Source organism: Onychostruthus taczanowskii, unplaced genomic scaffold (assembly GCF_017590055.1).
Source record: "Onychostruthus taczanowskii isolate IOZ18803 unplaced genomic scaffold, ASM1759005v1 scaffold90, whole genome shotgun sequence".
NCBI classification, from domain to species: Eukaryota; Metazoa; Chordata; class Aves; order Passeriformes; family Passeridae; genus Onychostruthus; species Onychostruthus taczanowskii.
Genome location: NW_024506994.1, coordinates 2,308,032 through 2,318,797, shown reverse-complemented (window position 1 = coordinate 2,318,797; position 10,766 = coordinate 2,308,032). Strand labels below are relative to the sequence as shown.

Sequence of the window (10,766 nt, the reverse complement as noted above, 5' to 3'; positions counted from 1 at the left end):
ATTTTGTTGGTTCTTCTTGGTTTGGGATTCTGTCTGGGTGTTTTTGTCGTTTTCGAGTTTGATTTTTAAAATACTTTTTTTCTCTAAAGCGGCATTTTCAGCCCCTGGTGACTTCCAAGAGGCGGAGCCCGGATCACATCCGACCCCCGCAATGGCCCCGCAATGGCCCCGCCCCTGCACCGCCCCCGCACTTTGATAGGATGAGCGTCATGTCCATCATTATTTCGCCGCTCTATTGGCTAGCTCTGGGAGTTGCTGACCAATCAACAGCGTCAAGGGGCGGGCCGAGGGCGGGTTTCCCGCGTGGTGGCGGGAAAGGAGCCGCGTTTGGCGCGAAACGGGAGCGCGGCGGGGGCGGATCGCGGGGTCTGAGCGGATCGCGGGGTCTAATCGTGAGCTGTGATCTGATCGCGGGGCCAGCCGGCTCCCCTCGGCTCTCTCCGCCTTCCCCGGCAGCAGCAGAAGCGGCAGCAGCGGCGGAGGGATCCGTCCCAGGGCGGCCGGCAGAATGGCGGCGCCGGCGGGCGGGCTGGAAGACGCGGAGCTGCGGGAGGCGCAGCGCGATTACCTCGATTTCCTGGACGATGAGGTGAGACGAGCTGGGAGGCGCGGGTGCTGCGTCCCCTGCATGCCCCCCGGGGTTGGGGAACACCTGATCTGTGTCCCCATGTCCCCTCCCCCCGTATCCTCGGGGACTGGGGAGTATCTCATCCCTGTGTGCCCCCGCCCCATGGCTATTCCCGATGTTCGGGAACACTTGGTCCCTGTGCCCGTCCGTCCCCTCTAATCCATGCTCCGGGGAGCTGGGAACCACCTGATCCTCCCCGCCATGTACCCCATGGGGTTGGGAGCCCTTGGTCCTTGTGTCCCCCCATTCCTACCAGGGCTTAGGGAGCACCTGATCCATGTGTTGCCCCTTCCTGCTTAGGCGGTGGGATAAAGGCCATCCAGCTCTGCAGAAATGGGCCCCTGGGGTTTTTTCAGACATGCAAAGTGAGTTGGTTTTTGGGTGTCTTTCTCTCCCACTTGCAGGAAGACCAAGGGATTTACCAGAGCAAGGTCCGGGACATGATCAGTGAGAACCAGTATCGGCTTATCGTCAACATCAACGATCTGCGGCGCAAGAACGAGAAGAGAGCCAGCAGGTGGGTGTGCGACACCTGGGGCACTGTGCTTGAGAGGGGTTTCAAAGGTCCAGCCCTGGTTCTACAGGTCATTTGTCACAAGAAAGCACCAAACAATGTCCTCTGGTGAAAGCCAAAGCCTCCCCACCCTCACAAGGAACGATTCCTTGCTAACATCCCATCTAACCCTTCCCTCTGGAAGCATGAAGCTATTCCTCCTTGTCCTCTCCTTCCATGCCCTTGTTCCAAGTCCCAGTCCAGCTGTCTTGGAGTCCCTTTAGGCACTGAAAGGGGGTCTAAGGTCTTCTCCAGGCTGACCAACCCCACTTCTCTCAGCCTTTTTGAGGATGCTCAGGGATATTTTGGACTAGCCTTGCCAGTCTGGCCAGGGTCATGTGAGGCTTTCTAGATATGCTTGGAATTGTTCTTCTCCTGGCTGTTGGTGCCAGTGCACCTCACACAGAGCTGTGGTGGACTTTAGGTTTTTTCACCTCCTGCTCCTCGTAAACTTGTGGAGCATGCAGGAGTGTGGGAAAAGAGTTGATGAGGAAGGGGTTGACTCACCTGCTCTGTGACCTCTCTGTGCTGCAGGCTCCTGAGCAATGCCTTCGAGGAGCTGATCGCCTTCCAGCGTGCCCTGAAGGATTTCGTCGCCTCCGTCGATGCCACCTACGCCAAGCAGTACGAGGACTTCTACGTCGGGCTGGAGGGCAGCTTTGGCTCCAAGCACGTGTCCCCACGGACCCTGACAGCCTGTTTCCTCAGCTGCATTGTCTGCGTGGAGGGCATCGTGACAAAGTGTGAGGCTGGGGGACACCCAGGGGCTGCGGGTGTGGAGAGGCCAGGGGTTTGCTGTGGAGGAGCTGGAGCCCTCCAGGAGCTGTGGTGTGGAGAGGGACTTGGGACAAGGGTCTGGAGGGACAGGACAAGGGGCAATGGTTTTACACTGACAGAGGGTAGGATTAGATGGGATATTGGGGAGGAATTCTTGGCTATGAGGGTGGGGAGGCCTGGCACAGGGTGCCCAGAGAAGCTGGGGCTGCCCCTGAATCCCTGGAAGCATCCAAGGCCAAGTTGGATGGGGCTTGAAGCTACCTGGGAGAGTGGAAGGTGTCCCTGGCCATGGCAGGGGGTGAAAATGGATGATCTTTAATGTTCCTTCCAATCCAAACCATCCTGTGATTCTGTATGTTGGCAACCTGGGCCAAGGAGCTCAGCTGAAAGTCTTGAGTGTTGGGATGGTCTTTAAATCAGCTAGCCCTGCCCATGTTTGACAGTGAGTTGTGACCCAAGTAATTTTAATGTTGGAGACCCTTTTGGGGGCTGTCTGCTGACAGAGGGGTGGAACATCCCAGCCCCTAACTCCTCTCTTTTCCAACCCCAGGCTCTCTGGTGCGTCCCAAAGTCGTCCGGAGTGTCCATTATTGCCCAGCTACCAAGAAAACAATTGAGCGCCGATACACCGACATGACCTCCCTGGATGCTTTCCCATCCAGCTCCATCTACCCTACAAAGGTGAGGTGAAGCAGCAGCAGGTTCCTCTAGGGAGAATGTGCCAGCTTCAGTATGGAGCTGGTGAGCCCCAGCCTCTAGTCCTGCTAAACAACCCTTTCCATCAGCCCTGTGCAGGGTGGGTGAGGCAGTGTCCTCCCTGCTCTCCTGAAAAATGGTGCTCATCTTTTAATTTGGGTTCCTGCTTTAGGATGAAGAGAACAACCCGCTGGAGACAGAGTTTGGCCTCTCTGTCTACAAGGACCACCAGACCATCACCATCCAGGAGATGCCTGAGAAAGCCCCAGCAGGGCAGCTGCCACGCTCGGTGGACGTGGTTCTGGACGATGACCTGGTGGACAAGGTGAAGCCTGGGGACCGCATCCAGGTGGTGGGGACGTACCGCTGCCTGCCGGGGAAGAAAGGGGGCTACACTTCAGGCACTTTCAGGTGGGTCTTCATGGGGCTTCAGTCCTCTATCCCTGTTTGGCTGGGTCTCTGGCAGGTGAGATCTGGCAGGTGGTCATCAGAGAGTTGGGTCAAAAGTGGCTTAAATCACTTGGAAGTAGTTTGCACCTTGGTACTATTTACAAGATATGCCGTGTTGGAAAGGACCTACAAAGACCACTGAGTCCAATTCCTGGCCCTTCACAGGACATCACATCAGTGCCACCTTGTGCAGCCCTGAGAGCATTGTCCAAACTCTCCTGGAGCTCTGGCAGCCTAGGGGCTGTGACCATTCTTTGGGGAGCCTGCTAAGTTTAAAAGATACTCCACTGATGGTCCAGCACAGTCAGATCAAGAATGCTACAGCTGTCAAAGCTTCCCACCCCCTTCCAGGGCTTCCTAGAGCAAGTGGTGGCCCTGTGGAAGCTTCTGCTTTGTCTCTGTGGGGTTTGCAGAGCTGACCACAGCTGTGTCCCTTCTCCAGGACCATTCTCATTGCCTGCCACGTGAAGCAGATGAGCAAAGACCTCCGGCCTCTCTACTCTGCTTCAGATGTGGCCAAGATCAAGAGATTTAGCAAGAGCCGCTCCAAGGTATCTAAGTCTTGTGTCCAGGCATGAAGTTTCAGCTTGGCATGTGGCCAAGCAGGTTCTTGTTGGGTTGCAAGTAGCTCTTCAAGCCTCTTAGCAGGTTGTTGGGTTATCTTACTAATTTTCTTTCAATTTTCTGCTTAGACTGTGATCAGACCCTGTTGTTTTTCTTGCTGCTTCTGTACTGCTTGCTGAACATCCTTCCTGCTGGCAGCTCTGCTGTGTCTTGACCCTCCCAGCAGGTTTCCAGGGAATTTGTCCTGCAGGAGAGACACCTCTTTTCTCATGCCAGACTGAGGCAATGGGGTTCTGCCCCAGCCTCTCATGCTCAAAGCTTTCCTTTGTAACACAGAGAGTATCAAGCCTTGCTCTCACTGCTTCCAGTGCTTGTTTGGGTGACAGTGACAAAATGGTCCTGGACTTCATATAAATCCCACTGTGAAAGAAAACTCTGGGCAACAGTCTTCTCCTTTCCAAATAATTTTCATCCATGTGGCTCTGTGATAGGAATAAGCTGAAAATTGGGCTGAAATGCTATGCTGAAGTATTGCTTGTTCTTGCTTGCTCCAGCCCATGTGATGAGCTGTGCTCTGTGTCTTCTCCCTAGGATATCTTTGACCAGCTGGCCAGATCCCTGGCTCCCAGCATCCATGGGCATGAGTACATCAAGAAGGCCATCCTCTGCATGCTGCTGGGAGGGGTGGAGAAGATCCTGGACAATGGGAGCCGCATCCGAGGAGACATCAACATCTTGCTGATAGGTCTGGGAGGGCAGGGCAGAGGCACCGTCGGTTGGGGGTGAGAGAAGGTTCTGGATTTAGTTTTGTGGAGTAGCTGAGGTTAGAAAGGACATCTGGAGGTTCCTGGTCCAGGGATGTGTGCAGAGCTGAGCTGGTGTCACTGGTAGGCCAGGTTGTTTTGGGATTTGTCCAGTTGGTTTTGAACATGTCCAGGGATGGAGATGTGTCCAGATGTGGAGTCATCAGCACAAGAAAGGTGTGGACCTGTTAGAAGGAGTGCAGAGGAAACCTTGGACAGCAGTGCAAGGAGTGGACCTCCCCTGCTCTGCAGCCTGGAGAAATCTCCAGGGACACCTTGGAACCCCTTCCAGTGTCTAAAGGGGCTCCAGGAGAGCTGGAGAGGGACTTGGAACAAGGACCTGGAAAGACAGGATAAAGGGCAATGGCTTTCCACTGCCAGAGGGCAGGGTTAGATGGGATATTGGGAAGGAATTTTTCTCTGAGAGTGTGGTGAGGCCCTGGCACAGGGTGCCCAGAGAAGCTGTGGCTGCCCCAGGATCCCTGGAAGTGTCCAAGGCCAGGCTGGACAGGGCTTGGAGCAACCTGGGATAGTGGAAGATGTCTATGCCCATGACAGGGGGTTGGAACAACTTGACCTTTAATGTCCTTTCCAACCCAAACCATTCCATGGTTCTAGGGGATTCCATGACCTCTGTGAGCCATTATCCCAGTGTTTGCCCATAGTCAAGGAGACTTTTTTTTTATTTCTGATGTCTCATTGGAGTTTCCTTTATTCTGAATTGTCCCCATTGCCTCTTGTCCCATCCCCATCACCTCAAGTCTTTTATCTCCATCTTCTCTATTTCCTCCCAGGGGTTTATTGATGATAGTGGGAAGATCATCTGCTTACCTTATTTTATGAAGTCTGAACAAAACCCTTCTGTCCCCTTTCCCCTCCACCTGTCCCCACTCTGAACACCCCCAAACCAGACACAGGGTGATGGTGCAGTTATATCCAGGGGTTGAGTTATTCCTAAACATGTCATTCTCCATCCCAGGAGACCCTTCTGTGGCCAAATCCCAGCTGCTGAGGTACGTGCTGAGCACAGCACCCCGGGCCATCCCCACCACTGGCAGGGGCTCCTCTGGCGTCGGCCTCACCGCTGCCGTGACCACAGACCAGGAGACAGGTGAGGAGCACTGGGGTGATGGCTGTTAACTGCTGGCAGGGACTCTGTGACATCCAAGGCTGCTCATCTCGATGATCTGGGAGGTCTTTTCCAACCTTAATGATTTTATGATCTTGGTTCTGCAGTGACACTTGTAGGACCTGCTCCACCAGAAGCTTTATGTGTATGATTATTTGGATCATGGGATCCCGTGTTTTGGGATATTTTCTCCACCTCTCTTAGGTGGTGGTTTTCTTTACTCTTCTTCCACTTTGTACCACATCAAAGGGCTAGCAGCAGCCTTCCTCATGGGAAGACATTCCTAACCATGATCCTCACCCTAAGCATTCTGTCTGCTGCAGAACTGGGTCAGAGAGCAACCCAGAAGGATTCTGCTGCACCTTGAGGTTCACCCTCATCCCAGGGCTGATGGGTATGGCAGGGCAGGAGATGTGTAGGGCCAGTGGGGGGTGGCTGACCCTCTTTTACCCCGTCCCATCCCAGGGGAGCGGCGTCTGGAAGCAGGAGCCATGGTGTTGGCCGACAGGGGCGTGGTGTGCATCGACGAGTTCGACAAGATGTCCGACATCGACCGCACAGCCATCCACGAGGTGATGGAGCAGGGACGCGTCACCATCGCCAAGGCTGGCATCCAGGCCCGCCTCAACTCCCGCTGCAGCGTCCTGGCTGCTGCCAACCCCGTCTACGGCCGGGTGAGTGCTGGAGTTACCCTTCCCTGGAGAAGGGAGGAGGCAGCTGGTGAATTCCAAAAGATCCCCCAAAGCAGTGACTTGGGTGCATGGCACAGCAAAGACCTTGTTGGTTTGGTGTCTGTCATGATCATGGCTTTGCTGGAGAAGAGAGGAGCTCCTGGGGTTTCTCACCATGTTTTGGGTGTTTGGGCAGCCCATTGGACCCTTATGCTGGTGATGAGCCTCAGTCTTGGTGTCTGATCAGGGATCACAAAAAATACTTGTTTTCCTTGGAAATAAAAGCCTTGCAGGAGGGGGAAAGTGGCTGTACTGCTGCAGCAGGCTGGGTTTGGTGTGGTATCCATCCATCCATCCATCCATCCATCCATCCATCCATCCATCCATCCATCCATCCATCCATCCTTTTAGGCCTGGCCCAAGGAGGTCCTCCCAACCTCCCTGGCAGCCAGGACTGGCCAGTGAGGCTCTCCTGTAACCCCTCATGCTGTCCTTCTCCCCCAGTATGACCAGTACAAGACGCCCATGGAGAACATTGGCATGCAGGACTCCCTTCTCTCCCGTTTTGACCTGCTCTTCATCGTGCTGGACCAGATGGACGCCGAGCAGGACAAGGAGATCTCAGACCACGTCCTGCGGATGCACCGCTACCGCAACCCCAACGAGCAGGATGGTGATGGTGAGTCCCAGCCCTCCTCAGCCAAGCCACCCCTTGGTGACAACTCTTGGGGACTATTAGATGTTGTTTCAGAGGGTAAAATCCTATTCTCTGTACATTCCCCTTTCCAGCCATGCCTCTGGGCAGTGCTGTGGAGATGCTGGCTACGGATGACCCTGACTTCCTGCAGGAGGAGGAGCAGGAGTTGCAGGTCTATGAGAAACATGATGACCTCCTGCACGGGCCCAACCGCCGCAAGTGAGTCCTTCATCCCCTGGAGCTCCCTGAGGGTGTCCAGCACTGTGGGTTCACGGGTTTGGCCTGAGTATCCAGACAGTGCCAGCGATGCTCCAGCTGATCCATGGGTAGGATGCTAAGGGAGCCTTGCTTGGTCTCTTGTGCCAGGCAGGTGGGGAACATCTGGAGCTAAATTCCCTACACACCTGGATGCCCCTGGAGGGGTATAAATGGATGGGAAGCCCATCCCCACTGTGGGTAATGTGGATGTACGTGCATTCCCGCAGGGAGAAGGTTGTCAGCATGGAGTTCATGAGGAAGTACATCCACGTAGCAAAGATGATCAAGCCCGTGCTGACCGAGGAGGCGGCGAGCTACATCGCTGAGGAATATTCCCGCCTGCGCAGCCAGAGCCAGATGAACTCGGACGTGGCCAGGGTGAGCCCTGGGAGCAGCTCATTCTTGGGCCAGGAGGAGGGAAACTGAGGCACAGGCCTCTCTTCTTATGGATGTTTTCCACCTTGGCCTTGTGAGGCTCACACAGACACCTCTCTCTGTCCCCCCAGACCTCTCCCATCACAGCCCGGACCCTGGAGACCCTGATCCGCCTCTCCACAGCCCACGCCAAGGCCAGGATGAACAAGACTGTGGATATGCAGGATGCTGAGGCAGCTCTGGAGCTGGTGCAGTTCGCCTACTTCAAAAAGGTGGGAGGAAAGTGTCCCTCTGTTCCCAGGGGATCCTGAAATTGTCATTGAAAAGGCTGGACGTGGTGCAAGCTGAGCACCCTGGGCTGCTGATGTGAACTTCCCTGGACCCAGTCTGGGATCAGGCCACCACTTCAGGATTTTGGGTGGTGCCTAAAAGCAGCTTGAGTGAAAATGAGGTCTGAGTCCATCCTGCCTTTGCCACATAGGTGCTGGAGAAGGAGAAAAAGCGCAGGAAGCCAGTGGATGATGACTCGGAGACGGAGAAAGAGGAAGATCAGGAGTTGCAGGACAAGGAGGAGCGCAGGACAAAGAGGTAGGAGCCACAGCACGGGAATGGGAGGAACATGGTGCAAAGGACACTAGCCTCTTCTGAGGTTGCCATGTTTTTGCTCAGCCAGGTGGTTTGTCCCACCCCATTTGTAGTAGAGGGACATTTAATGGATAAAGAACTGGCTGGATAGCACTGGCACAGGGTGCCCAGAGAAGCTGTGGCTGCCCCTGGATCCCTGGAAGTATCCAAGGCCAGGCTAGACAGGACTTGGAGTAACACGGGATAGAAGAAAGTGTCCCTGCCCATAGCAGAGGGTGGAACAGGATGATCCTTAATGTCCTTTCCAACCCAAACCCTTGGATGATGCCTCCTTCCCCTCCCAGAAGGAAGAAGGCGCGCACAGAAGGCGAGGAAGGCTCCTACGACCCGTACGACTTCAGTGATGCTGAGGAGGAGATGCCACAGGGTGAGTCCCTGTGTTTGGTGACACCTTGCTCCTTGAGGGTGCTGCTGGGTCTGCACAGCCTGGGGAGCAGCAATGCTGTTGTTACCTGTGGTCCCTCGCGTGGTACAGTACCATTCAGGGCCACAGATCCATGTGGGACAGGGTTAGATGGGATATTAGGAAGAAAATCTTGGCTGTGAGGGTGGTGAGCCCTGGCACAGGTTCCTGAAGAAGCTGTGGCTGCCCTTGAATCTGGGAAGTGTCCAAGGCCAGGTGGGATGGGCCTTGGAGCAGCCTTGGATAGTGGAAATTGTCCCATAACAGGGGTTGGAACTGGATGATCTTTAAGGTCCCTTCCTACCCAAACCATTCTGTGATTCTATTGCTGATTAACTTTTTTCCATCCACCTCCAAACCACAGCATAAATAACAGTATTGGGAGGCAGTTTGGCATCACCCCCCCTCCTGAGCCCAACACTTTTGCCCTCTGGGTAGTTGGTCACCGGGCTCAGGGTGAAGGTAACGCTTCCTTCTGCTCCAGTTCAGGCACACCCTCCGAAAACGCCCGAAGCCTCGGGAGCTGGTGAAGGGAAGAAGTTGGAGTTGGCTGAGCCAAGGTGAGTGGGGGCTGTCCCTGTGTGCCCACCTCCCCCAGTGGCTCCAGGCTGTTGTCCCATCCTGGAGATGATGCTCCCAGCTCCAGCTTTTGCCTTTCCTACTGAGCGCTGCTGCTGGAATGGGGAAGGGCTGAGGCATCCAGGTTGGGAACAAGCGGTAGGATTTTTGTGTATTCTCCAAGGGTGATTCCTTCTCCTCTGACCAGGTTGAAAGCATTCAAGGCTGCTCTCCTGGAGGTGTTCAAAGCCTCCCACGCCCAGTCCGTGGGCCTGAAGAAAGTGATGGAATCCATCAACCACGACAACCCCGAGCCCTTCTCGGCGGCCGAGGTGAAGGTGGCCCTGGCCCACATGCAGGATGACAACCAGATCATGGTGTCTGATGACATTATCTTCTTAATCTGAGCCTCTGGGTGGAGGAGCCCAAGTTTTTTGTGGACTCTCAGCCTGGAGATTCTTCGTGTTTGAGTACTTCAGGTGGCTGAGCTGGATTTTGGGGAGCTGAAGTCTGTGCGCTTCCTTGCTGTGCATTTCTGGCACTAAAGAAAAGAGCCAGGAGCTCTGGAAGTTTTGCTGTCTTCAGAGTGGAGATTTGGAAAGAGGTTTCTGCAAGGAGACAAAAGGAAAAACTCAGGAGCAAATTGTCAGTGTTTTTAATGTATTGTTTTTAGCTTTGGTGTTAAGACTTCCAGCTTTTAAATAAAAAAAAATCTGGATTTAGGAATACAGTATTCAGTAGTGGTGATGAGAAGCAATATGAGAGCTCCACTGTTAATGAAGCTTTTATTTCCCCCCTTCGTTTTTTTTTTTCTATTTTTCCCCTATTTTATAGCTTAGATCTGCTTGTCTCACAGGAAGAGGTACCTAAAGCCTGTCCTGTTGGTTCTGCCCTTCCCACCCATCTTGTGGAGGATGATTCCTGGCAATGGAGGGCCCGGTGTAGTCTGATCTGTTCCACTGCCCAAGAGTCAGCTGGAATTTCCAGATTTCACACCCATGATGGGGGTTTTTACCCCCCAGGGAAGGAACCTGGAAGGTCTCAGAGCTGCCCAGGGAATGTGTCCCTGGCACAGATGGGTTCCATCTCCTCCTGCTCCTGCCTTCAGTCTGGGATTGTGTCCTGGGGATGGCAAACTTTCAAGAAAAGCTGAACACACAATCAGACCAGTTCTGACTGCTTGTGGTCCAAAGCTGCTGAAGGTTTGGGTTTTTCTTTAATTTCTTTTTCTTTTGTCTTTGTGAGTTTGAGCTTCAGAGAAACCCCTGGATAGGTTTGCTGTTGTCACTGCCTGTCTCCAGACACTTGCACAGCTCCCTTGTTTCTGGGTGCCATAAATCTTTATTTGGGTTATAAAAATGTCCATACTGTTCACCCCATGACTGGCTGTTCAGGGGGATGTAGGATTCCCACTTGTGAGGATACAATTGCACTTACACAGTGAGATTTGTGCTGCTATGGAAGGACTTCAGCTGCATGGTGAGCTATACTGTTCACCCCATGACTGGCTGTTCAGGGGGATGTAGGATTCCCACTTGTGAGGATACAACTGCACTTAC

General features: G+C 54.0%; 1 protein-coding gene across 1 annotated transcript; it reads left to right on the top strand.

Moving 5' to 3' along the window:
- The first annotated feature begins 377 nt into the window (after window positions 1-377).
- MCM3 (minichromosome maintenance complex component 3) lies at window positions 378-9,614 on the top strand. The gene is made up of 17 exons (XM_041426156.1): window positions 378-589; window positions 1,033-1,145; window positions 1,716-1,924; window positions 2,509-2,639; window positions 2,827-3,065; window positions 3,547-3,655; window positions 4,260-4,413; window positions 5,451-5,582; window positions 6,066-6,274; window positions 6,776-6,950; window positions 7,061-7,187; window positions 7,454-7,604; window positions 7,733-7,873; window positions 8,083-8,189; window positions 8,531-8,613; window positions 9,134-9,209; window positions 9,416-9,614. Exons 1-17 carry the CDS (start codon window positions 509-511, stop codon window positions 9,612-9,614), a joined length of 2,436 nt encoding a protein of 811 aa, XP_041282090.1. The 5' UTR covers window positions 378-508.
- The last annotated feature ends 1,152 nt before the right edge of the window (window positions 9,615-10,766 follow it).

Excerpts from the sequence above, each read along its gene's own strand:
- MCM3 (XM_041426156.1), top strand. The coding sequence starts at position 509 with ATGGCGGCGCCGGCGGGCGGGCTGGAAGACGCGGAGCTGCGGGAGGCG. Across the intron at positions 4,414-5,450 it reads CATCAACATCTTGCTGATAG|GAGACCCTTCTGTGGCCAAA; the intron begins GTCTGGGAGGGC and ends TCTCCATCCCAG. Across the intron at positions 7,605-7,732 it reads TGAACTCGGACGTGGCCAGG|ACCTCTCCCATCACAGCCCG; the intron begins GTGAGCCCTGGG and ends CTGTCCCCCCAG.